Source organism: Cryptomeria japonica, chromosome 1 (assembly GCF_030272615.1).
Source record: "Cryptomeria japonica chromosome 1, Sugi_1.0, whole genome shotgun sequence".
NCBI lineage: Eukaryota > Viridiplantae > Streptophyta > Pinopsida > Cupressales > Cupressaceae > Cryptomeria > Cryptomeria japonica.
Window position 1 is genome coordinate 154,840,427 of NC_081405.1, and position 25,937 is coordinate 154,866,363.

At 37.2% G+C, this 25,937-nt stretch overlaps 1 protein-coding gene and 1 long non-coding RNA gene across 4 annotated transcripts in view; one reads left to right on the forward strand and one right to left on the reverse strand.

The window, feature by feature from the left end:
- The first annotated feature begins 614 nt into the window (after positions 1-614).
- The window catches only part of LOC131051799 (putative uncharacterized protein YDL057W), a 101,648-nt gene continuing 76,325 nt past the window's right edge, over positions 615-25,937 (forward strand). Inside the window, exons 1-2 of one of the 3 annotated variants that reach the window (XM_057986408.2) lie at positions 615-867; positions 23,346-23,464. In XM_057986408.2, coding sequence (XP_057842391.1) covers positions 678-867; positions 23,346-23,464 — 309 coding nt within the window. In that variant the 5' untranslated portion in view covers positions 615-677. The remainder of the gene's footprint in view (positions 868-23,345; positions 23,465-25,937) is intronic. The other 2 variants (XM_057986409.2, XM_057986407.2) reach the window with 2 other exon arrangements.
- The window catches only part of LOC131051800 (uncharacterized), a 101,146-nt gene continuing 79,039 nt past the window's right edge, over positions 3,831-25,937 (reverse strand). Inside the window, exon 3 of the long non-coding RNA XR_009107209.2 lies at positions 3,831-4,083. This is a non-coding gene — a long non-coding RNA (uncharacterized LOC131051800). The remainder of the gene's footprint in view (positions 4,084-25,937) is intronic.

Below are 25,937 nucleotides of genomic sequence, written 5' to 3' on the forward strand. Positions count from 1 at the left end.
TGTCTCTCACACTCTTGCCTCCTCTATCTCTCCCTCACCCTTTCTATCTATATCTCATCTCTACCTATCTTATTCAATCCATCTCTCCCTCCATCTCTCCTACATTATATATCCATTTTTCTCTCTCTTGATCTCCCTCTTACTTTTCTCTCTATTTGTTTCTAAACATATCTTTCTCTGCCTTTGCTACCCTATCTCCCCACCTCTCTCCCTATCTATCTATCTATTTCCTTGTGTATTCCCTCACCCCCTCCTCTCCCCCAATCCCCTTCTCTCTCTTCTTGTATATATCTCCATCTCTCTCTCTCTTCCTAAACCTATTTATTTATATCTTTTTGTCTCATTATCTCTATTCGTTATATTTTTTCTTGCATATCTCTCTCTTTTTTTCTCTTCGTCTCTTTCTAGAACTTGATTATCTTTGTGAATTAAAAGTTTTATTTTTATTATGTTTGAAGACCTTACCAATTGATTTAGTGTATTATACAAAAATATGCAAAAATAGACCATAATTTACCCTAATTGACCTTCCACACCTCTGTCTACATACCCATACCGGATGCAATTGGTAGTTACATTTACACAGATTCCAAACCAGATTAATATAATACTAATTCTGCCATTCCCTGCGACCAATAAACTAAATAAACTAAACAACTACATGGTGCAACCGCAAAATGAAAATGGTCACTTCGACAGTAACTGCAAATCTCATTCCCGCGAAATATAATCCCCATAATGTAATTCAGATTCCAAAACTCAGCCCTTTTCCGAATAGAAAACTCAGGAGGAGGAGCATAGCTTGGCCGAATCTCCTAATTACGATGGCGGAAGGCAATTCATCCAATGGACAAAAACCCTTTCCTGGTTAGCTTATACTTCTCTGTCACAAGTTACTCAGTTCTGAATTGAAACAAAATATTAGAGCCATGGGTATTTATAAGGCACGCTTACCTACATTTTAACTAAAATGAAGTTGCTTGGTGTTTCTGTGAAGATTAATATGATTTCTGTTCCCTTTAAAGTTTAGCATACTTTCTCGAGGTCCCATCGTTGGAACGGGCAGTTTTCAATTTTTTTTGGGTTTTGCTTTAGGGTTTTATTACTAAAATAATAATTAACGCGAGTTTTACCCGTGGTTTGTTAATCCAATCAAACTAGGGGAATCGCTAAATCGCTTGAAAATGGAGGAAATTGAATTGGAGACAATACCATATTTTACAAAGCTTAGGATAACATACAAATAAACTCCATTTTGGCGCAAATCGAATTTAATCTCCGCGTGATGAGCCAAAACAAGTTGGATTGTTTCACGGTATTATCAAATGTCAGGGAAATTCACCAAGCCATGTATTATTAAAGGGTTGCATCGCTTCATTTGCACTGATAATAATGATCAAATCAGTTTAGTTCAGTTATTTGAAATCATGCCTTTTTTGGCCCATCAAAGGCACGTCACCAAATTTTAGATACGGGGGTTCTCTTCCAAGTATTGTTGGAGATGGATATAGCGAGGTTTATAGCCATATTTTTGTGACAAGTAATCAAACAAGTTTTGAAAGGTACGTAACAGGGGATTCCTGTAATGTAGACGATGCCAGGAATGGTTATGGAATTAGTATGGATGAACACTTATTCAAGAATAATTGGAATGTGGGAGCATCGATCATTTCTACTGACATTATTTGTGGTGCTTATCTTCTCTATATTCATGCTTTATCTCAGCATAAACCTCCTGTATAGCCTCTTCTGCAGTGGTCAGTACCATGCAAGCACATGGCACATGACATTTTGAACAACAGGAAATGACAATATTGCACACAAGGATGCACCCCTTAAGCTTATAACAGAGAAAAAATGTTTACATTGTATAGCCCTTTCTATCGCCAGGGCATCATTTGTGTCTACGGGATGTAACGTTGAATCCATCAACCAAGCAACCAACCAATGGTCAACGAAAGATCATGGACCAATCATCAAGGTTTAATGCATCAAAAATATAAGGTTTGGCCTCTTTTTCACTTGGAATAAAGCACTCTGTATGTTTTTCCAAATTATGACAATTATTATTTATGCATAATCATTACAAGGTCTGCATGTTCACATGTATATATCACATAAACTTTTTCAAGCATCACTTGAGTAGATAGTTTCTAATACAAACTTCAAAGGACCTTTGATTTTGAAATTGTGTTTATATTTCTCCAAAACCTCTTGTTATAGGTTGTTAGTGTGCTTGGCATGTATTCATTGTAACAATCCAACAAAAAATAATAAATCACATTGATGCTCGAAAATTTGAAGTCATACTAACAGAGGTTTAATGGGTGTCAATGTATCTGAAGTCTGAGGTAGTGGAAGAGTACAATTACTTAGGAATTGACTTTCACAATGGGCTCAATTGGGAGACATGTAGATCAAAGAAGATCCAAGGGGGTTGGAGAGCTTTATACCTTCTTCAAAACAAATGTAGGAAAGCAGAGCTGTGGGATTGAAAGACTAAGAAAACTCTTTTTGGTTTGTTAGTGGTGCCAGTTATTCTTTACGGATGTGAAGTTTGGGGGAATAGCATGTCTAATCTCAAATGGAGGCAAATAGAAAGAATTCAAAAGCATCTTATCACTAGCAACCTCAAAGTCAAATCGACGACACCTTATGAAGTTCTTTTAGCGGAAGCGGGTATGTTCCCAATTGAGGCTTCGACAATCATTCGACTGTTATGCTACTTAAAAAAGATAGAAAATATGGATAAACATCGGTGGCCCAATTTGGTTGTTGAAGAGGACTTAAACCGTAGGAAAAAGACTTGGAAGAAACAAAATAACAAGTGGATGAACAAGTGGGACATAAATTTACATGACTGTCCTAGCAGCAAGGAGGAGATAAAAAAGTGGGTGTTAGAGAAATTTAGGAGCGCCATGTGGACAAGACGGCTAGGGAGAAAAAAATCCTTCTATATTAAAGAATTTAATCCTACTTGGGAACATGGGGAAAAAGCTTACATAAGATCTACGATTAATGCAAAGGCCAAAATTCTAATTGCACAGCTAAGGACAAGATCTCACCATTTGAGATGCGAAACGGATAGATGAAAGGTACCCAAAGAAGATTGGGAAGAAAGGACGTGCACTTTTTGCAACAAGAGGACAGTAGAGACAGAATGACATTTTATTAAGGAATGTGCAGCTTACGAAGATATTCGCAGTCAATTTGATAATGAATTGAAGGTGGACAGTCTGAATGAGCTTTTTGAAAAGTCAAAGGCTTCACAAAACAGCGAGTTTATTACTCAAGATTCATAAGAGAAGAACCAGCATGGAAAAGAACCTGAAAGTGGGCTAGCTTCGTGCATCTTGGTCCCTTAGACCATTAGGTCTCATGGACGTCATTAAATTTTTTTCATTCATTCATGCATAAGGTTCAAACTTCAAACACATATTGCTTTAGTCATGTTTTTCTTGTGTATGAAAGCATAAAAACTTAACATGCAGAAAAAGCTCACATACAACCAAAAAAAACAAATAATAAAAAATTAGACACAGATATACCTTTGAGATACTTATTTGAAGTTTGCAATGTTGAATCTTAAATAGGATATTACTTCACAAACTAGAGCAGTCAGAATTAGGTATGTTAGTTATCAACGCACAAAAAACTTGGGGGCACCCAACAGTATACTGTTATCCTGTTTTGAATAAGGAACTTATTGAACGCTTGACACACAGAACAATCATTTCGCCCAGGCTGACAGTATGCGTGGAGGAATTCATAAATGCCAAGAGTCGCATTTGGTGTTTGTAGCAGAGTTTACACGATGCGTGTGTCCATTTCCGCTCAGCACTCTTGATAATATTTCCTGAAGGCATCGAGAGCAGCACTCAATTAGCTGAAGTCATTTTGAACCCAATATTGGGTTACTGTTGCCGACAGGTGTAGGACAGACATTTGATGAACATTTGAGGGCCCGTGAATGTGCTGACAGACAAATGGATGCTGGGGGAAATCGCAGTTTAGATGAAAGGAAAAGGAAGATAGGCTAAAGGCCCAATAACGTGCATAGGATAACCCAGCTTCTAATCACACCTGTCATAGTATCATATGCACAGGTCAATATTATTGTCATACCCAAACAGCCGGAATCGATTATCCTAGACATATATTCCAAGTAGTAAATATCTACCATATTGCCATTGGTGTCATCGACTGGATTCAGTATATACGTCTATATTGCCTTATCTGATCACCAAATAATACTAAATATAATACAAATTGTCAGCAAGTCATTTTTGCATAAAATTAACTGTATAAATAGTAGACAGCCAGGGGTTCCGCCAATACTGTCTTTGCATATCTGCACTCATTTCTGAATATCTGAAAATTAGTGGAGAATTAGTCATTAATTGTCCCATACTCCTTAGACTGTCCAGAAGGGGACATTACACAAATGGTTTCAAGTTTTCTCATAAGTGAAAAGAGAAGTATTTTTTGTGATGATTATGTTGTAAAATCTTTAGAGCAAAAGGCACTTTTACGTGACTCCATGCAAAATAAAGTGGTTTCAAAAGATTTCAGCTTGGAGGGATATTTTTAATGCCTCACTCAACCCAAGTAGAGTTTATTCTAAACCATAAACTGGGGTAGAATAAGCAAGCATCACGGGTTCATGTTGAGTTCATGAGTTTTGCCCTAGTTTCAGGAGAATGTGTTTTCTCGTGCCATAGTCCAAGGAGGAGTTGTATTGGACAAAGACAATGTGATTGAAGTGCTTTTGAGTCAACTTGTTCCGCTTCCTTGTGTGAATGGTCGAAAAGACACTCCAATTGTGCTCATAACCTGAAGTGCTACTAGATTGAGACAAAACATGGATGGCAATATTTTTAAGATTAGGTGTTCTTGCATCAAAATCTTCCCACCACAAATGTAATGCCCCACCTACAAATTAAGCCATTTAATTGCAGACAATATGAGGAAAATATTTGTAACTGTGGCGAGTATTATTATTCCATGCGCCTTATAAAACGAGTCATGAGTCGTGAAGAATATTATTTGGAAGATATAGAAGGCATAGCTATAGTTGGATTTGAAGCAGAGTTATAGGGATGGTGACAAACATCGTTATTGTAAAGATCATCATCGTGGACATGGAGGTTGTGTGTATGACTGATGGTATGGTGATTGTGGTGGTTCTGGTGATCCTAAAGATAAAGATAAGGATGATCATCAGAGAGAAATGTTCTTGGCATCAATGACATTACTTGTATGAAAATTTAGGATACAAGATTGAGCGTGAGGTCACAGACGGTAGCATGATCTGCATTCGCTGATCAATATTTTGGAGTGAATTCTTTCATTGGTGGCATAAGAAGTCCGCTGAAGAAGTCCACAAAGAAGGAAATTGTGGATGTTAAGAATGAAGGATCATTCAATCTAGAATTTAAGATTGGTCTCTTATTGTTTCAGGTCATTGAATATACAGTAGAAATAAGAGTTCCCAATATAACAAATGTAAACCAGAGAGATGCGATGTCCATTGATACAGTTTATGAGGCTTATGAATGTAATTGAATGAAGTAACAGTGAGTGTGTAAATGATATTCAAATTTATGTTCAAGTGTGAATTTATATATAATTATTTCTTTACTAATATTTTCTGTTTCTTATGTCATAGATTTCTGAAGATTACATTAATTATTTCGATGCATCCTCAGCACTTCTTTTACATATGCTTATAGTTCTATGCTTCACCGATCAAGGCATGCCTTGATCGGTCATGTCTTTTAGACATGCCCAATCAAGACATGTCTTGATCGGTGCATAGACACCGTTTCAATTAATATTACCACTTATCATATGTTAATGCCGATAACTATCGGTCACGTCATTTCTCTTTATCGTGAGTTATACCGATAGCTATCGGTCATGTTATTTAACATGCCAATAACTATTAATAATTGGGGCAACGTGAAGTAATAGAGTTACCCGATAAATGATCGGGATAAGTTAATCATAGTCAACAGATAACTGATCGGTATTAACATGCATTTTAGAATGACAACTATTTAGTTATCATATGATAGCATAAATCAATGCTATCATATGATAGCTATGGTAGTTATAATTCTGGTCTGATCACAGCATGAGTAATATTATCGATTATGCATATAAGATGGTTATAACAAGTTCATTTATTTAATCATGAGGTCTATACTTAAATTGTAGTTATATCGATGAGGTAGATGATTGAATGAGAGATAAATGAAGTCTCTCATTCAATCATTTATCTTACCGAAGCTACTAAGTTTCAACACTCCCTCTTAGCTAGGGAAGATAATTATAGACCCATGAAATAAGCATCATATTTTTCATAATAAAATGTATTATACGACTACATAATACAAAGGATCATATCACATATGCTTGTAACATGAAGCATCACATAATGAGTGACATAGGAATATATAACATCATCTCGTGATATAGATATCACATAACACGCGATATCAGTATCACATAACACGTGATACCTTGGATATAAAATACTTAAGAATGTTGAATTCCCTTATATCGAGGTTATGGCATGTGCATTGACATTACGTCACATAATGTCTACCATAACATATCATGGCACATCCATGAGTCAAAGTGATATCAAGTCAGCATGATATCAACATTACAAGATCGTCACCTCATAATGTTTAATACAAGTGTTCATAGTCTAAAAGATCGTCACCTTTTAGAATTGTACACAGGGGGTGGAGCCCATAAGGTCATAACACGACAAAAGAAGTTTACACATTAAACACCTCATATATTAGTACAGATTACAAAAACTGATTATAACTCAATCATACCAAGACCTTTTCTGAAGTGTTCAACTTTTACTGTGGCTAGAGGTTTGGTCAGTATGTCTGCTGTCTGGTCTCCTGTATTGATGTATTGTAACTGAATCACATTTCTATCCACCATATCTCTCACATAGTGATAAGGGAACTCAATGTGTTTGGATCTATCATGAAATACAGGGTTTACGGAGAGTTTTATACAACTTTGATTGTAACAATGAATTATAGTAGGCTTCATTGGTCCTCGGAATAATCCCACAAGTAACTTCCGTAGCCATACAGCTTCTCGTGCAGCCATGGAAGCTGCGATATATTCAGCCTCTGTAGAGCTCTGAGCTACTAAAGACTGTTTTCTGCTAATCCAAGATATCATGGCTGAACCCAAGTTCAAGTAGCACCTTGAGGTGCTTTTCCTGTCAGTCACACTTCCAACCCAATTTGAATCAGTGAACCTGAGTAGATTCAAATCAATATTCTCATACTTGAGTCCATAGTTGAGAGTGCCTTGAAGGTATCTCATTATATGTTTTACTGCCATAAGATGAATCTCCTTAGGTTCACACATGAATTGACTCAAGGCATTTACTGGATAACAGATATTAGGTCTAGTATGGACTAGATACATTAATGATCCAATCATTTGTCTGTAGAGTGTAGGATCTACCAATGGGGAATCTGTTGCTGCCTCCTTCAGTTTGTGAAGATTAGTTTCCATGGGAGAAGTCATTGGTCTACAGTTCATCATGCCAAATCTCTTCAATATGTCTAAGGTGTACTTCCCTTGATTAAGCACAATATGGTCAGAGTTTTGCCAAACTTACAATCCAAGGAAGTAATGTAGAAGGCCTAAATCCTTCATATCAAACTCCTTCTCAGGGTCTTTCTTACATTGATCAATAAGGTGATTTTCTCTTGTAATCAAAAGATCATCAACACACAAGATCAATATCAACATCTCATCTTTGATTTGTTTGAAGTATAGATTTGGATTTGCGTCATTCTTTGAGAATCCTAATCCCATGAGGTAGCTGTCAATTCTTTCATACCAGGCCTTGGGGGCTTGTTTTAGTCCATATAGTGCTTTCTTTAATTTGCACACATGTGATTTTGCATTGTGAATCTCAAACCCTTCTGGTTGCTCTAAGTAGACTTCCTCCTCAATTTTCCCATTTAGGAAAGTAGTTTTTACATCCATCTGATGGACTTTCCATCCTTTGGCTGCTGCAATGGCTAGTACTGCTCTGACTGAGGTGTATCTAGCAACTGGAGCAAAAGTCTCATCATAGTCAATTCCCTCCTTTTGTGAGAACCCTCTGGCTACAAATCTAGCTTTATGTTTTTCTATCCTACCATCTGCAACATGTTTGATTTTGAATAGCCACTTGGATGAAACAACAGATTTTCTTTTTGGTCTAGGAACAATTTCCCAAACATCATTGTTTAAGTTGGATTAATATTCCTTTGACATGGCATCTTTCCATACTTGGTGTTTGAGTGCTTCTGATACATTAGAAGGTTCTGATTTGGAGAGATCATTCATTAGGGCTACATAGCTAGTGAATCTTTGGGGCCTCTTACTTTCTCTAAAGGTCCCTGAAGGAGCTACGAAATTCCTTGCATCTTCCATTGTTTTGTGAACCCATAGTGGTCTTTTCTTAGGGTTTTCCTGGTGTGGAATCTGAACTTCATTCTCATTCTCTTCTGAATACTCCCTCTGAACCTCAGGAACAGGGTCCTTTTCTAGGTCTGAAGATGGAACATAAGTCTCTGACTCAATAGAGTATCTAGCCCTTTTGAAGGCTATGTCTTCTTCAAATATTACATCTCTATTGAGTTCAATATTACTATGTCTAGGTACAAATATTCTATCGGCTTTAGAAGTTTCACTATACCCAACAAAGATTCCTTTTCTTCCAGAAGGTTCTAGTTTTGTTCTTTTCTCTTTAGGTATATGAATATAAATAGGGCATCCGAATATCCTAAAGTGAGTGATATCAGGGTTTATACCTGTGAAAACTTCTTCAAGGGTTTTATCTTCAATGTGGGAGTGAGGGCATCTATTTTGTATGTTTACAACAGTGTTGGAGGCTTCTGCCCAAAGATGAGTTTCTAAGTTTTGGTCAAGAAGCATGGCTTTGGCTGCCTCTACAATGGTTCTATTTTTTCTCTCAGCAACCCCATTTTGTTGAGGGTTGTAGGGGACAGTGAACTCTCTCTTAATCCCAACATCTTTACAAAATTCTCTAAAGATGTCTAAGGTGTATTCCCTCCCATTATCAATCCTCAAGGTTTTTATTTTCCTTTTGGAAGAGTTTTCAGAGAGGGATTTGAATTCCTTAAATCTCTTGAGAATCTCTTTCAATTCTTTACGTTTAAGAAAATAGATCCAAGTCTTCCTGGAGAAGTCATCAATGAATATTACATAGCAAAGGAACCCCCCTAATGATGGTATAGACATTGGCCCATATAGGTCAGAGTGAACTAGCTCTAAAACATTGCTTGTTTTCCTAGAACTATTCTGAAAGGAACTCTTAGTATTTTTGCCTAGGGCACACCCCTTACATGTACCAGAATGGTATTGTTTTAACTTAGGCAAACCAGTTACTAATTTTTCCATTGAACATAAAGCACGGAAGTTTAAATGACCTAATCTTCTATGCCAAATTTCATTTGAATATGTAATCTCATGAAGTAGGGCTAGGTTAGATTCAGTACATACCTCGTATAAATAGCCTTTTCTATGTCCTAGGGTTGTAGCCTTCTTGATGGAAGAGTTTTGTGGCTATATTAGAACTTTACCATTCATGAATGTTATTCTGTACCCATCATCTTCAAGTGCGGATATGGAGATTAAGTTCCTCTTGATGTTAGGAACATATAGGACTCCAGTGAGTTGAAGAGACATGCCTGTCTTCAGCTTAATGGTGCAGGTACCGACGCCTTTCACTGGATGTGCAGAGTCATCACCAATGGTTACTTCCTCATCAGTTTCTTCTGCCATGGAATCCAGTAATTCTCTATACCCAATGATGTGTCTTGAAGACCCACTGTCAATGATCCAGGTGTTAGATTTATTGGACACTTGACTGGAGAGAGCAGAGTAGAATACATGCTTCTCGGAGTCATATTCTTACCCTTTAACTTTTGCAAATGTAGCTTGTTGTTTGATTCTATCTGGACATCTTGCTGCATAGTGTCCATATTGATCACACCTAAAGCATTGAATGTGAGAGTTGTCTCTTTTAGATGACCTTTTGTCATGTCAGTTCTTTCTCTTCTTGAAGTGTTTCGTCTCATTTTTCTTGTTGGAGTTGGTATTTAAAACATGGAGATCATCTATATTCTTTTGTTTGATCCCCTTCTTATTTAGCCTTGACTCTTCTTGAAGACAATTTGCTCTTAGCCTATCAAATTTTGGATATTTATCTCTTACACTGATGCCTTGGATGAATGTCTCCCATGTACCAGGCAACCCATCTAGAGCAATGAGCGTTAGCTCTTTGCTCTGGATCTCATATCCAAGCGTTGCCAGTTCATCCCTTAGGGCTGATATCTGCATAAAGTATGCATTGATTGACTCCCCTTTGTTCATACTTATATGATTTATTTCTCTTTTTAGAGCCAGGGTTCTACTTGCATTATTTATTTCAAATGCAATTTTGAGTGATTTGAACATATGATAGGCAGTTTCATGTTTTGTTATTATTGGCATGATGTGATTTCTTACTCCATCGACTATGATCTTCATAGCTTTTTCATTTCCCTCGACCCATGTTGATTTGTCAAGTTCATCCTCTAGTTCTTCAGATTCAACTTTAATAAATGATTCAAACTTGTTTTCTTTTAGAATCATTTTAATTCTGAACTTCCATGCTGAGAAATTGTCGCCTCCTTCAAGTCTGTCCTCAAATCTGATAGCGTTAGCCATGGGAAATATGATGTTTATATCTTCGGTTTGAACTTCTCAAATTTGAATGCCTCAGGTTCGATCAGCGTGGCTCTGATACCATGTAAATGATATTCAAATTTATGTTCAAGTGTGAATTTATATATATTATTATTTCTTTACTAATATTTTCTGTTTCTTATGTCATAGATTTCTGAAGATTACATTAATTATTTCGATGCATCCTCAGCACTTCTTTTGCATATACTTATAGTTCTATGCCTTGATCGGTCATGTCTTTTAGACATGCTCGATCAAGACATGTCTTGATCGGTGCATAGACACCGTTTCAATTAATATTACCACTTATCATATGTTAATGCCGATAACTATCAGTCACGTCATTTCTCTTTATCGTGAGTTATACCGATAGCTATCGGTCACGTTATTTAACATGCCGATAACTATTAATAATCGGGGCAACGTGAAGTAATATAATTACCCGATAAATGATCGGGATAAGTTAATCATAGTCAACAGATAAATGATCGGTATTAACATGCATTTTAGAATGATAACTATTATAGTTATCATATGATAGCATTAATCGATGCTATCATATGATAGCTATGGTAGTTATAATTCTGGTTTGATCACAGCATGAGTAATATTACCGATTATGCATATAAGATGGTTATAATAAGTTCATTTATTTAATCATGAGGTCTATACTTAAATTGTAGTTATATCGATAAGGTAGATGATTGAATGAGAGATAAATGTCTCATTCAATCATTTATCTTACCGAAGCTACTAAGTTTCAACAGAGTGCTTAATAATCAATGAACAAGATCAGAGAGAGAGAGAGAGAGAGAGAGAGAGAGAGAGAGAGAGAGAGACTGAATATTTCACCTCTATGATCCGTAATAATAGTGTTGGCCATTTGCTTGTTGGCAGATAGTACTTAGACAAGTTTTCCTTAAACCAGTGCTTAAAATTTAAAAAGATAATAAAAAAAGAGCACTCAAGAAATAATAATCAATATTTTAAATTCAATAATGTTTAATGAAAAGTCAAAGGTTGTGGAAGGAAGAGCTATGACTGTTGAAGGATTTAAGGTATAAAAGGAGGATCAAACAAAGAGAGGAAATATCAATTTTGGAAAAAGTTTTTGCATATCTATTTATTACTTCTTTGTATTGTATAAACTATAAACCAATTCTCTTACTTCTTTGTGTTGTATAAACCAATTCTCTTACAGCCTGAGGATGATACCTGTGGCTATCCAGCCAACTAAAACACAACTCATAAAGGGGAGTTTTCAAAAAAATGGCTAAGTGTCTCCTTCATATGATCTGTGTTTTAGTTTACTGGAAAGACATTTCCCCTCATGATTATACAATTAAGGATGGAAACCTTTAATTGCCATTGCTGAATTAGGGACAAAAACCCTGATTCAGGCAGATCTGAAAGCACTTTAAAAACAGATATACCAGAGGAAATCATTACAGTTTGAAGAAGATAGAATAGCAGAATAAAGGATAAATGTTATATTTTTCAAGAGATAAATTATTAGTTTCCAAGCTGAATTATATTACCAAAATTACAGTTTCTGAATAAAATAATATTTATGATTAATATTTCAATTATGATTGTGAGTTAAGGTTATCATATTAAAAGAAAATAAGAAATGTTCTAGAATGGGACATTACAATTGTTATCAGAGCCCTGATCTTGCCAACCTGCAGGGTCAAAAGCTAACATCTGAGTGCAGATCTACAATGGACACATGAGTAAACATGAACCTAGGAGAAAGAATATGGATTGGAGATCTAAGTTCTTATTGAAGGAAGAAGACATAGACCCTATCCAAGAGGCACAATCAAAGAGTCAAGACTTCAAAAACAAGCTTTTGGAGCAATTTTGTAGCAGCCAAAGAACTCTAAAATCACTTAGTAAAACAGGAAAAGATCCTGTCTAAAGAGTAGTAGAGGTTTAGTTAGAAAGAGATGAGTGCAAGCTTTGCGTTCTGTAAATATGATCAGAAGTGTGCTATTTATAAATCCAAAATATTTCATGAACATTAATCTGGTCTTGCAGAATTTGGCAACCCTGCCTGCCTGGGCACAGCTCTCACAACTATTTAAGGTTATACAGTTTTTAGGTCAATGTGCATTGTGAGGTCACAAATGGGAGACCTCACCCCCATTTAAACATTCAACAATACCACCCCAGTGGGTTTGAACCTTGATGGCAAGAACAACACCACAACTTAACCATCACAACATGCCACTACTGGCTTGGCAACTTCTAATTTGCTATCATTAGTTTATCGAATTTGGTGCAATGTCCATGCTTATGAAGAAGTCACACTTATCTCTGCATAGAATAGAAATATATGAAGTAGTAAAAAGAATTCAGTCTTGATTTAAATTGTAATGAGATCAAAACAACTCATAAAGACACTACCTTCTGTTGGTGTCTGTTTTATCATCTACCAAACATTAGGATAGGATACCCGAAGGTATTCTATCCTCTCCTGAAAAATCACTACTGATTCCAAGGTCTATATGTGCGAACAAGCGACTTTAGTGGAATAGCTTCTTGGGTAGTGTATGCTGAAATTTCAAGGGGGACTTACATTTGACAAGTATCTTGAACTGCTGGACTTAGATGGATTTAGCAATTTTAGGCTCTTCTTTTTTTGGGGAATTTTCTGGGATTTAGACTTTAAAAAGAAAGGGAAAAAGAGACAGGGTTTAGGAAGGCTAATCTAATCCTACGAATTTCGGAGACGGTATCAACTGGGTGCTCTCGAGAAACCAAACCTTGCTTCGCCACACTAGGGACAACTACACAAGGCCGGTGCAATCTTCAATGGGTTGTGCTTATGATCGAGATGTTGGGATGCACAGGGGATGGGCTCATACTAACTTTGCACGGTAGAATGGAAATCATCCATTTACCAAAAGTATGAGTGGAGATACACCATCAATTGACACTTATCAAATCCTTCATTCATATTAACAACAATGAAAGCAAATCTAGATTAATTTTAACTAAGTGTTGATGCAATTGAAACCATGCAAATCATTCAAATAATAGAGATTACAAAGCAGCGCACATGCAATATATCATCTGGAAATGACCTTAAGCAACAATACATCAAAAAACCTCACCCCTCCAAATGAGAGGAGGTAGCCTTATATAGTTTTCAAGAATAAATGAACGGCCGAGATCAAACAGTGATCAAGGGCCTAGATTGAAAGCTATAAACCCTAATTAGGGTTTCCCAAAATTAACTACCCTCGACCAATTACATTTGGGACACTTGTCCTTCTTGCTAAATATGAACCATCAATGAAAATAGAAGGTTGTTGCATTGTGAAGTGTGCCCTTCTAGAAGCTTCTGGATAAGTCAGGTTCATCGAACCTGGACATGCTGACTTGGAGCGATCTGATCGGTTGGAAAATGACGAGGCGCCACCTCAACGTGTTGGATGTCTTCCTTGAATTCTACAATTTGTGTCAAGAAATTGTCTAAGTATGGAAATTTGATTCCTTCTTGTCACCATTTGATTCTGCTTGGGAGCTTGTCTTTTTAATTCCTTCAGGAGATGAAATCCTTCAAGAAGTTGGAAGTTTATCTAACTTTTCCATATTTTCACCAAGTCTGAGAACTTTTCTTTCTTGATGCCTTGAGATTCTTTCAAGTGCCTCGACTTTGTAGAAGAAATCCCCTCGTGAAGTTTTTCTCATACTTAGCCAAATTTTGGCCCTCTATACTCGGACGAACCTTGCTCGTGGTCCCGTCTTCAATTCTGAATTTGGCTCAAAACTCCATTTGTGTTTTTTGTGATGATCCTGCCTTCAGTTGCCAATTTATGTTGCATGGGAGGAGGGTAAAAGCTCTAGATAACCCCTTGCAAATATGAAATGATGGGATCAAGTTGTTCAGGCATTCGCTGTGATCATGTCCTTCTTCTCGATACCCTGACATGCCTTCATCATAATTGAGGAAATTGGAATTTTCTTTGTGAAACATTTCCCATACTTAGCCAAATTTTGACTATCTTCATGCCTGAATGAACCTTGCCTGTGAACTTGTCCTCAATCTTTCGTTTGGCTTGAAACCCCAACTGCGATCTCTATGATGATCCCGCTTCTATTTCCTCCTACGACCTGTAAAACCAGAGGAAAATAAGTTAGAAATCTATCTTGGATTAAAGAAAATCGAGGCTGCAAACGGCTAAGTGTTTGGAAAATTTCACTTCATTTTCATACTTAGCCATGAGAATGGGATTTTCACATGTAAATTCTCCAACCTTCAAGATAACTGTGATCACAATCCAACACCAAGTGTTATAACTCCGAAAATTTCTTATACGTAGCCAAAAAAATGATTTTCCTCCCTTAGAAATTCGAACAAATTCACTAAAAATCATTTCTCAAACTCTGGAAAAACTCAGAAAATACATAAATCTACATCATGAATTTAATTTCACCTTCAAAAATACTCAAAAATTCAGGAGAGATTCAATAATTCATCCTTATACTGGTTGTCTTTCTCCAAAAATCTATGAAACTTTTGTCAAAAAAGTTTATCCAACTTCCAGCAATATCCAAAACTTTCTCTAGATGAACTCCAAATTGAAAGTATTTTACTATGCTCTCCTTAATATTTTCGAACTTCTTGGTGTAGAATGAAGTTTACAACGAAGTATTTTTAAATAAAGTTAAATCCTCAATCAGAAACCCTTAAAATCTTCCAAATCATGTTTCCAATTTTAACTTCATTCTTTTGGAAAGTGTTGTCATGTTTCCAAATTCGAAGAAAATATCTTCCAAAAGTTTCCAATTTGGCTATAAGTTCGAAATATTTATTAATCTTCCAATATTCTCTTTAAAAAAACTTTCCATTTTGGATTTAAGTTCGAAATCCTCATCAATCTTCCAATATTCTCCTTTTGAAAACTTTCTATTTTGGATTTAAGTTCGAAATCTTGAAGGATTTTCATGACATCACTTTGTATTTTCGTTGATTCTGTTTGACTTTCATGTGTAGGCGGACTTTTGGAGGCTTACCTTCATCTTCCTCAAACTTGGGCGGACTTTCCTTACCTCTCCAAGGCATGGCGGAGTTTGAGAAGGCTCTTCAACATCATACTTAGCATCTACTTCCTTGGGCGGAGTTTTGAAGGGTCCCTTCAACATGGAGGGCGGACTTTGGAGCAAAGCTCAATCAAGGCGAATTTTTGGCTAAGGCATAGGGCGGACTTTGGAACACACCCCCTAGGCGGACTTCTAAGACATCTCCAACATGGGCAGACTTCTAAGACATCTCCAACATGGGCAGACTTCTGGACCTTTGCATCATTTTGCTAGGGTAGGGCGGAGTTTTGATGGGTCTCCAACATAGGGCGGACTTTGGACTTCACCCCTTGGGCACCCCACACACATGGCGGACTTTAGAGTGTTGGCCATCATGGCCTCTTCCAAAACATGGCGGACTTTGAAGGGTTGGCCACCAACATGGTAGGATAGGACGGAGTTTCAAGACCATTCACTCAGCAGCACCTTGGGCGGAGTTTTGGATGATTAGCACCATGGGTGGAGTTTTGGTGAGTCCCCTTAGGCATGGCGGACTTTGGAGGCCTCTCCTCATGGCTCTCCCTAACATGTGTGGTGGACTTTAGGCTAGGCTCCCACCACTTTGAAGACCTTGGGCGGACTTTGGAGGTTGCTCTTCAAAAATCTTCCCAACCTATGGCGGACTTTGGAGGTTGCTCCTCATAGGCAGACTTCTAGACCTCTCCATCATGTTGCTAGGGTAGGGCGGACTTCTAAGGACTCTCAATGCTTGGAGGGCGGAGTTTGGACAAGGCTCCCACATCTTCTTTTCTCATTCCCCATGGAGGGCGGAGTTTGGACAAGGCTCCCACATCTTCTTTTCTCATTCCACAAGGCATAGGGCGGAGTTTAAGAGGCATGACCACCAATTGACATGCTTGGGCGGAGTTTTGATGTCCTTACCATCTTCACCAACAAGTTTGGGCGGACTTTGGAGAGTCCACAAGACTTGGCGGAGTTTTGAAGCCTCTCAAGGCGGACTTTAGGAAGGTCTCCTTGAGGGCGGGGTTCTATGCTCCCTCTTCATAGCCTCTCCAACATGCATGGCGGACTTCAGACACCTCTCAACATGGCGGACTTTTGGTCTACCTCCCAACATGGCGGACTTCTAGACCTTTGCTCTTCAAGGCGGACTTTTGGAGGCTCTCAAGAGGGCGGACTATATATGAAATATAACATTTAAGTATAAGAGTATACTTTAAGTTATATTTCATATATATTGTTAGGATGTTTGAGAGTGGTTTCAGGTCTCTAGGACTTATAATGCAAAATCTAGTTTTTGGAGGATTCTCCAATTTTCCAGACTTAGTCAAATTTCAGGATCAGGATGACATTCCAGACAGCCAAATTTCTTAGAAAAAATTCAAAATTTCACAGCTTAACCCGATTAACTTGAAATTTGAAATCCATGCCTAGGTGGATCATCTGAGGCATTGTTGACGTGTATTTTGTACACCATCATACACAGAATAAAATACCTAAAGGCATCTTATCCTCTCTTGAGAAAATAGTCTCTAACTGCTGAAGATTCGCGTAAAGGATCAGTTAGGTAGACTCCAAGGTTCTTTTAGTGGGGTTTCCACGTGTGGACAAGCTCCAGTGGTATGATGTGATTTGCTGGAATCACAAGGGGACTTACATTGAACTTCCGATCTGCTTTGCTGGACACAGGCTCTTACTAACTTAGATTAAAAAATGGAAAAAGGATAAGGACGAAGAAAGGATCTAATCCTAATACTAAGAATGTAGGAGCAATGACTTGATTTTTTGATGAAACTCTAACTAGATCTTGTTTTGACATCAATGGAACATCTACACAAGACTAGTGCAATCTTCTAGGGAAGCTTTATGATGTTCAAATCATCACCACAGGAATAGATACCATCCAAGTTGATGCATATCAATGAAGGGGCGACAATTTGAAATTGAGCTTAGGCTGAATGATCCAGTTGACTACGCAAGGCAAATCTGCAATCAACAAACTGCTAGTAGTATGGATGTACGAATTCCACCATCAATCAATCACATTTCCTCCATTCATCTAATCATCTACCATCTAAGATTGAAGACTCAACAAGAAACCATGCAAATTGCAAGAAAAACGACATATTTCACCATTACTTCAATGAAAATGGAGTTTGTTTACAATCAATGGCAACAATTTCTTGCCTTGTCCTCCTATTCTACTCTAATTGCTATTCTATCAACTATATTCTAACTCTTCCAACTATTTACAACTCTTTCTAATCCTCCAAAATTAACCTTTACAAAATGAAATGCCTGGGCTTATATAGTGCCCACAATACAATTTGATGGCTTAGATCAATTCAAGATCAATGGCCAAGATTTTACAATGAAAAACCCTAATTAGGGTTTGTTACAACCATTACATAACATTTAATGTTTGACCAATGATAAAATTGTATTGCTTGGACACATGTCCCTTTTAGAAAAATCGACCAATGGATAGCCGGGGTAGGTACATCGGAGTTTGTGCCACCTTCCATGAGTTAAGTACATTGAATCTGGACATGCTGAGATGGACTTCACTGATTGGAGAAATGATGACTAGGACGCCACCTCATTTGACACTTGGAACTTGGTAGATATTCAACTTGATGTTGTTGAGAAGCTTGCTTTAATTAATTCATCTGGAACTATTTTGCTTCTTCAACGAGCCCTTGTTCTAACTCCTTGTGTCCTTGATGTGCAGGAAGATGATGTACCTCGCCTTGGAACGCTGGATTGAAAGAGGTCGCCCATGTCCTGGCTAAGACCGTCCTGGCGAAGACCGTCCTGGCGAAGACCGTCCTGGATCCGGCTTGATTTTCCTTGAAGAGACCTCCATTCGATGCCTACACAACATTTCAAAATTAATACCATGATTTTGCAATATATAACATAAATTAGAGAGCAAATTTTAGGAAACTTAATGATAAGTCCTTTATTAATCATTTCCTAAAAACGATTGAGCTAAGGCAAAACAAAATTTCAAAATTTCAAAATCTAAGCTATGACGATCAACAATCAAAATCAAAACAATAAATCCATATCGCCATACCTCACTAGAGAGCTAACTCTAGAATGCAAAATGAATAAAAATTGCCTAGGCAAAATTTGAAATAAGATGGTCTTGATGTGATCTTCAAAAGAACGTTCCTCTTATCAACTTCGCCACCCTTCAAGTCTTGGACGTGATCTCCAATGTCCTTGGCAAGTTCGCCTAACTTGAAACTTCAAGTTCACCTCTCCTTTGGATAGTAGTTTCGCACCACCTTTGATTGAATTCGCTCCTCCTCTTGAACGATAATTTCGCCCTTCCTTTGTATGAAATTCGCTCCTCTTTTGCCTTCTCCAAGTTGCATATGAGAGATGATAAATGACGATGTGAAAATGAAATAAACACCTTCCTTTATAGCGCTCATCTCACAATTACCACCTTAGGCCGACTTTTTGCAAAATATAGCAATTAAAACGATTTTTAAATAAATAATAAAGGCCGACCTTGACAAAATAAACCCAAGCGCTCCCTTTTGATTTTTATTAAATTAATAATTAATTATTAAATGCCTTTATTTTTAATTAATAAATTTCGATTTTTTTACAAAGGCAAAAAAAATAATTAATAAATACATACCATGCGCTATTTAAATGCTTTTAATTAAATATCGATTTTTTTTCTAGCATTTAAATAAATTTAAAAAATGTGTTTTAAGCGCCAAAATGAAAAAGTGAGAAGATACGTACCTCATCGCCCTGGTCCCTGACTGAGGGACAGGAGCGATCCATGATTTTGTCTTGATTTTTGCATTTTTTACGTTCAACTCCTTCATCTCCACGTTCAACATTAATCATCATGATGAGCTCTTCGAATTTGATTGCCTTGCATGCGTTCATGAGTGTCTTTGGATGTTCATCGCCCTGGTCCTTGTCCAAAGGACAGGAGCGATCTGAGCTTTTTACCTTGATTAGCAATGTTTGGACGTTCAAAACTCTTGTATGTTATCTTCAAACGATGCCTTAGACCTTGCATTACCTTATGAAATCTTGTTCTTACGTAAATCTTGCACAAAATGACCAATGCATCTAACATCGCCCTGGTCCCTTGGAGAGGGACAGGAGCGATCTATGTCCTAGGATGCGAATTTCATCATTGTGACGACCTTTTAATGTTTGTGCTTGCTAAAGACGCCTTGAAATGTCCCTCGCCACCTTGTCTTGACTTGGATCGGCCTTGAACTTGCATAGGAAGTAACATCACCATTGTATCGCCCTGGTCCCTTGGAGAGGGACAGGAGCGATCCTCCTTTTGTAGCCTTTATCTCACTTTGTCAGGTTCCAAGTCTATATTCAACGGATTCGTCTTTCTTCACTCCATTCGTTCATGCCTTGACATTGTTTGTAACTTTGCAAGAAAATCAATTATATCAAAAATCGCTCTGGTCCCTTCCTGAGGGACAGGAGCGAACTAGACATTTAGGACCTTTGTGGACGTCCAAAAAATCTTCATTTTGTATTCAATGCGTCCATCTCATGTTCTTCCTTGCTTTTGAACGTACACTTGTCTTGACATTTGCCTGGATTCTGTCTAATGAAGGAAATCGCTCTGGTCCCTGGGAGAGGGACGAGAGCTACAAGGTACCTCGCCCTGGTCCCTTGGAGAGGGACAGGAGCGATTTTGCTCTTGTGGGCCTCATTTCACTTCATCATCTTCGAAAATTATATTCAACGGATTCGCAATGCCTCCTTTTATTCATTCATGCCTTGAGATCGGTTGAAATTTGGCGAGAAAATCATCTACAACAAAAATCGCTCTGGTCCCTTCCTGAGGGACAGGAGCGAACTTAAGCATTTTGGTCCTTTGTTGACGTTTGATAATCTTCAATTTGTCTTCAACGGGTTCGATTGACCTCCTTTCTTGCCTTCGAACATAAAATTTGCTTGATTTTTGCCCAGATCGTACCTTATGAAGAATTTCGCTCTGGTCCTTCAGTGAGGGACAGGAGCGAATTTGACCCTCTAGGCAAAAACCTCATCATCTCATTGTTTTTGATCAAGTCTGGATGTTCTATCATGCTCATTTCGTCCTTCACCATGCCTTTGATGTCTCGATTCGTCCAAACAAGGTCAGGAATGGCTCAACTAAGCATTTTCGCTCTGGTCCCTTGGTGAGGGACACGAGCGATTCGCCTTGGTCCCTTGGAGAGGGGCAGGAGCGCTTTTCGCTCTGGACCCTTGGAGAAGGACAGGAGCGAAATTTGACTTTTCGCACTCTCAATCAGGACAATTTTAATGGAATATAACATTTAAGTATAAGTGACATTTCCTTCTATGTTTCTTCTTTCTTATACTTTAAGTTATATTCCATATATACTTTCAGGATGTTTGAGAGTGGTTTCAGACCTCCAGGAGTTATATTGCAAAATCTAGTTTTTTGAGGTTTTTTCAGTTTCCAGACTTAGTCAAATTCAGGATCAGGGCATTCCAGACTTAGCCAAATTTCAGGATCAGGACTTCGCTCAAGCCGGACTTGCTATCCTATGTGATCCCCTGGGCGACGCTTCAAGTTATATTCATTTGATAAAATGCACCTCTTTGGACCTTTTCACATCGTCAAGATGTTAAAATCCTGCAAGGACAAAGCAAAATTGGATTTGTAGCTCCGGTCCTTCATTGAGGGACAGGAGCGATTTTTTCCCTGGAGGCATTTCTGTGCTCATGAAAATCTTCAATTTATATTCAATGGAAAGATCTCGCCTTTCTCCATCACTTCCAATTCGTAATTCATCTTGACCCTGCAGGAATAGTAAAATATTTGAAAACGAGCTCCCGTCCTTCACTGAGGGACAGGAGCGATTTTGCTCATACAGGCCAAAATATCATGATTTTACACATTTTATCACTTCACAAGGCAAAAACAAATCATTTCCAATGCCTAGGATCAAATATCAAAAAAGTCAAAATTTGGTCAAAATTACTCAATTGGACAAAATTCATGTTTCATCATCAACACTTAGACAAATTTAGATTCTGCGTTCAAAATTCCAATTGAAAATAGACCATTCTGGCGAATTCATTTCATTCAAAATTACGTCCTACAAAAGGTAATTCAAAAAGCTCTCAAAACCGACCGGATTCTGGCCTGAAAAGACGGTAATTAAAACCCTAAGGCTTGACCCTAAATCCAGACAACTAACAAACTAACAAAACCCTAAAAAAAACAAAGCGAAAACGAACAAAACGAGCAAAAAACATGGGTCCCCATTTGCAATGGGGCGATGTGTGAAAACATCACAACAGGGATCACGCCCCCTAAAATCTAGGGATTTGGCTTTTTAGGTCAAAACTTGGAATTTTTGAGTTGTGGTCGAAGCTGGTCAGTGGTATCAGTGCAAACCCTAGGTTCCCATTCCGAAAAAGCAAAAAGCCTAAAATCTAGGGATTTAGCTTTTTAGGTCAAAACTTGGAATTTTTGAGTCCCAGTTGAAGCTAGTCAGTGGTGCAAGTGTAAACCCTAGGTTTGCATCTCGAAAAAGCAAAAAGCTTAAAATCTAGGGGTTTAGCCTTTTAGGTCGAAACTTGGAGTTTTCGAGTTCCAGTCGAAGCTGGTCAATGGTGCAAGTGCAAACCCTAGGTTCCCATTCCGAAAAAGCAAAAGTAGACATCCCTAAAAAAATAGGAAAAACTTTCTAAAAATAGCCATACTGGGGATTGGGCTAAAAATGCCAAAAACGAAACTTCCTAAAAAATAGGAAAAAGCAAAAAAACAAACTTTCTAAAAATAGAAAGTTGTCCAAATTCGTCCAAATCAATTGCGATCTTCGTCCTTTGGCCTCTCTAAGCACTCTGGTGGTGTTCGCATTTCGGAATCACATAACTTGCAAAAACTAACTTTCAATCGCTAGGGCTTGAAATGCTCTGAATTGGATAAGGCTTGGTGAAATTGCAGCAAAAGGTCATAGGACACTAACAAAACCCTTGAAAGCAGGAAAAGAGAGGGTCCCCATTTGCAATGGGGCGATGTGTGAAAAAGGTCACAACACCTTCTAGCTATAAATAGAGAGGGAAATAGAATTATCTCAATGTGGGTTGGTAAGGATAGAAAATGTCTAGACCATAGTTTCTTAAAGATTGCTTTCAATGAGATATTTGGAGTCATTGTTCCTAACTTTAATATTGATTACATTTTATCATTGAGGTTAGATAAGAGATTGATCCAAGATAAATCAATTCATAGCCATAAATGATAAATACAAAGAAAAATAGAAGTAATCTCAATGTGCACAGGGAACCTTAGATGATTTCTTTACTCTAGTTGCTGAAAGATCTTTCTCAATGAGAACTTTGGAGAGGATGTTCTGAACTTTGCTGTGTGTCAACATTTAATTTTTAATACTAGATAAGAGATTGAATGGAAGAAATATGCTTGTTTGGATGTTAAAAATGTAAAACTTTAACATTTAATCTGATCAATGCTGTTTCTAAAGTGATTGTGCAGGAGAGAATCACAATTCCAAACAAGGATGGAGTAAAATTAGTGGGGCTGCTGGATGATACTGGCTCAAAAGACCTTGTTATCATTTGCCATGGATTTCGATCATCTAAGGTACTATTCGGAGATTCTTGAATAAGCGTTTTACCGATAACTTTTTCTTAGGTCCTGCATACAGTCTCATCTTAATGTTAACTCTTTTGCTTTTCTTATAGAGAAAAATGATATTTTACTGTTATTTTGGAAGGATCAAAATGAGCTTTATGTTTAAACTCTTACAGTTAATGGGCTTCTCTTGTGAGCCCAAATTGCAACACAAAGTCATGTATGTTGTTTTCATGGTAGGAGACATGTTAACAATTAACCAAGTGATATTAAACAAGAATGACTTAAGGTTAGGGTCAATAATTGCATCAATTCTGCACATGATAGTTACAGATGTCTGGAATCTTAATCATACAATTGCATAATTATTCAACTTGAGTATTTATTTTCTACCGAGTTCTTTTATTCTTGTTTTTTCTGTTTAACTGCAAAGGACTGGACTTGTCAAAAAAAATTAAGATTCACGCATATCTTAATCATGTCCGAAAATTAGTTACCAAATTTCTACATCACCATTGGAATGCTTGTAGAGAAAATGAGTTTTGGCATGTCAGATCCTTTACCTTGTATTTAAAATGTTGCTGACACATCCATTTACTGTTGCCATCACATTTTCTATTTTGTGCCTCTTTCCATTTTTATGAAAATTACATAGTGCTAGCCTACTATTATGGTCTAATTCCCATTTCTTGTATTTTTTGAATTTTTTATTTTTTGTTTCTTTCTCCATTTCTTTATTTTTTAGTAGAATAGATCTAAAAGATATGGCAGAATGTTACAAGGCTTTATTAAGACAGGTGAAAAAAATAAAGCTAGATCTATCAATTGTTATAATAAAGTCAAAGCAGAGAAATGAGACTTGCACAGATTCGGCAAGTCAACCAATAGGAACAATAACTAGAGCTAAAGTCTCAACCCAAAGATTGGTCATTCATTCTGTGTAGCTATTATCTCCATGACTGAAGTTCATTTACTTGTCAACCTAGGGACCTATTCCTTGAAATGGGTTTGCATTGTATATGCATTAAGTTCTTGTGATAGTCATTCTGCACTACTGCAGTAACTAAATCTATTCGAAATAAACAAGTGAAAAGATAACAACTGAATGGCTACAGGAAATCTTAACATTAACAGAAGATTCTAATTAGATAACTGTTAACTAAGTTCAGAGTTGATGTAATGTCCCCTTTTTAGCGCAACATGATATGGGGTGTCGTTAGCCTATTCTGACACGGTCCCGAAGGCTAACAAGGACATTGGTGGGATCCTGAGGTGTTTTGGCCTAGGTGTTTTCAGTTTTAGGCCAATCAGTGCTGCTCTGACAGGGTTTCTAGACACTTACTATTTATAGTAAGTTAGTCTCCAAGCAGTGACTTGAAATTTTTAGTGTTTCCTTGGTTGGTATAATTATCAGTAAAAAATATATTTGAAGGCGACAATGATTTAAAGGGATTATCAACAATGTTTTAATATTTAACGATAAAGTGTAAAGTTAAATTAAATATTTAACTTTATCGTTATATTATAAGGTTGGGAATATAAAGTAATGTTTAAAATATTAAAAGTTCCCTTTAATGTGTACATTGTGGGAAATAATATTTTATTCTAAAATGTATTATCCCACATTGAGGAAATGAAGTGTTTGCATCCAGGAAGAAGATATAAATTGAGGTTGAGAGCTCTCTTTTGGCGTATGCTTGGAGAAGATTTAATATCTTGTTGTTGGATTTCATGAGAAATCTGATTCGTTGGGCTTGGAGGACGAAATCCCTCTTGGCCAACATTCTTCTCGCTGTTGTGAGATACAGTCAGGAGAATTTATGGTGTTTTCATTTAGGAAACACACTGGGTTCATTAGATTTTCACAGGGCAGATTTAAGAAGATTTTGGAGTAGTTTGAAGGTGAACAGTGCTGTGAACAGTGCCGTGAACAGTAATGTGAACGGTAATGTGAACAGTGTCGTGAATAGTGCAGCTACAGTGTGTGAATAGTGTTTTCAGTAGGTTCTATACTTGTGGAGTTCAGGTTTGAATTTGTTTATTATCATATGGTCTGTAATATTCTTCAGATCTGATTTGTATGCTTGGGGTTGGAATTAAATAAATACCATCAGCATTAATCTTCTTGTTTTTTGGTATTTGATATGTCTGGTTGTTTTTTATATTGAATAAACTTTGAAAGCTTTACAATAAATATCAATTTATCCAATTTATCCTATTGCAAATCAAGAACCAAAAAGTCCAGTAGTCAGCTTGCAAGCCAATTGTTTGACAAAATTACACTAAGTAAAAAGGACATAAATTTAGTGCCGAACAGGGGGTGTCCATTACAGTTGACAAACAAGAATTACTCTGTCTGCTTTGGCTGCAGGAACCATAGATGGAACACTCACAGAGTACTCGGTGAGTTTTTGAGTTTCTGAGCTCTGCGAGTTTTTATGACTTTAACTCGCAGCAAAAACTCGACGAGTTTCTTGCAAAA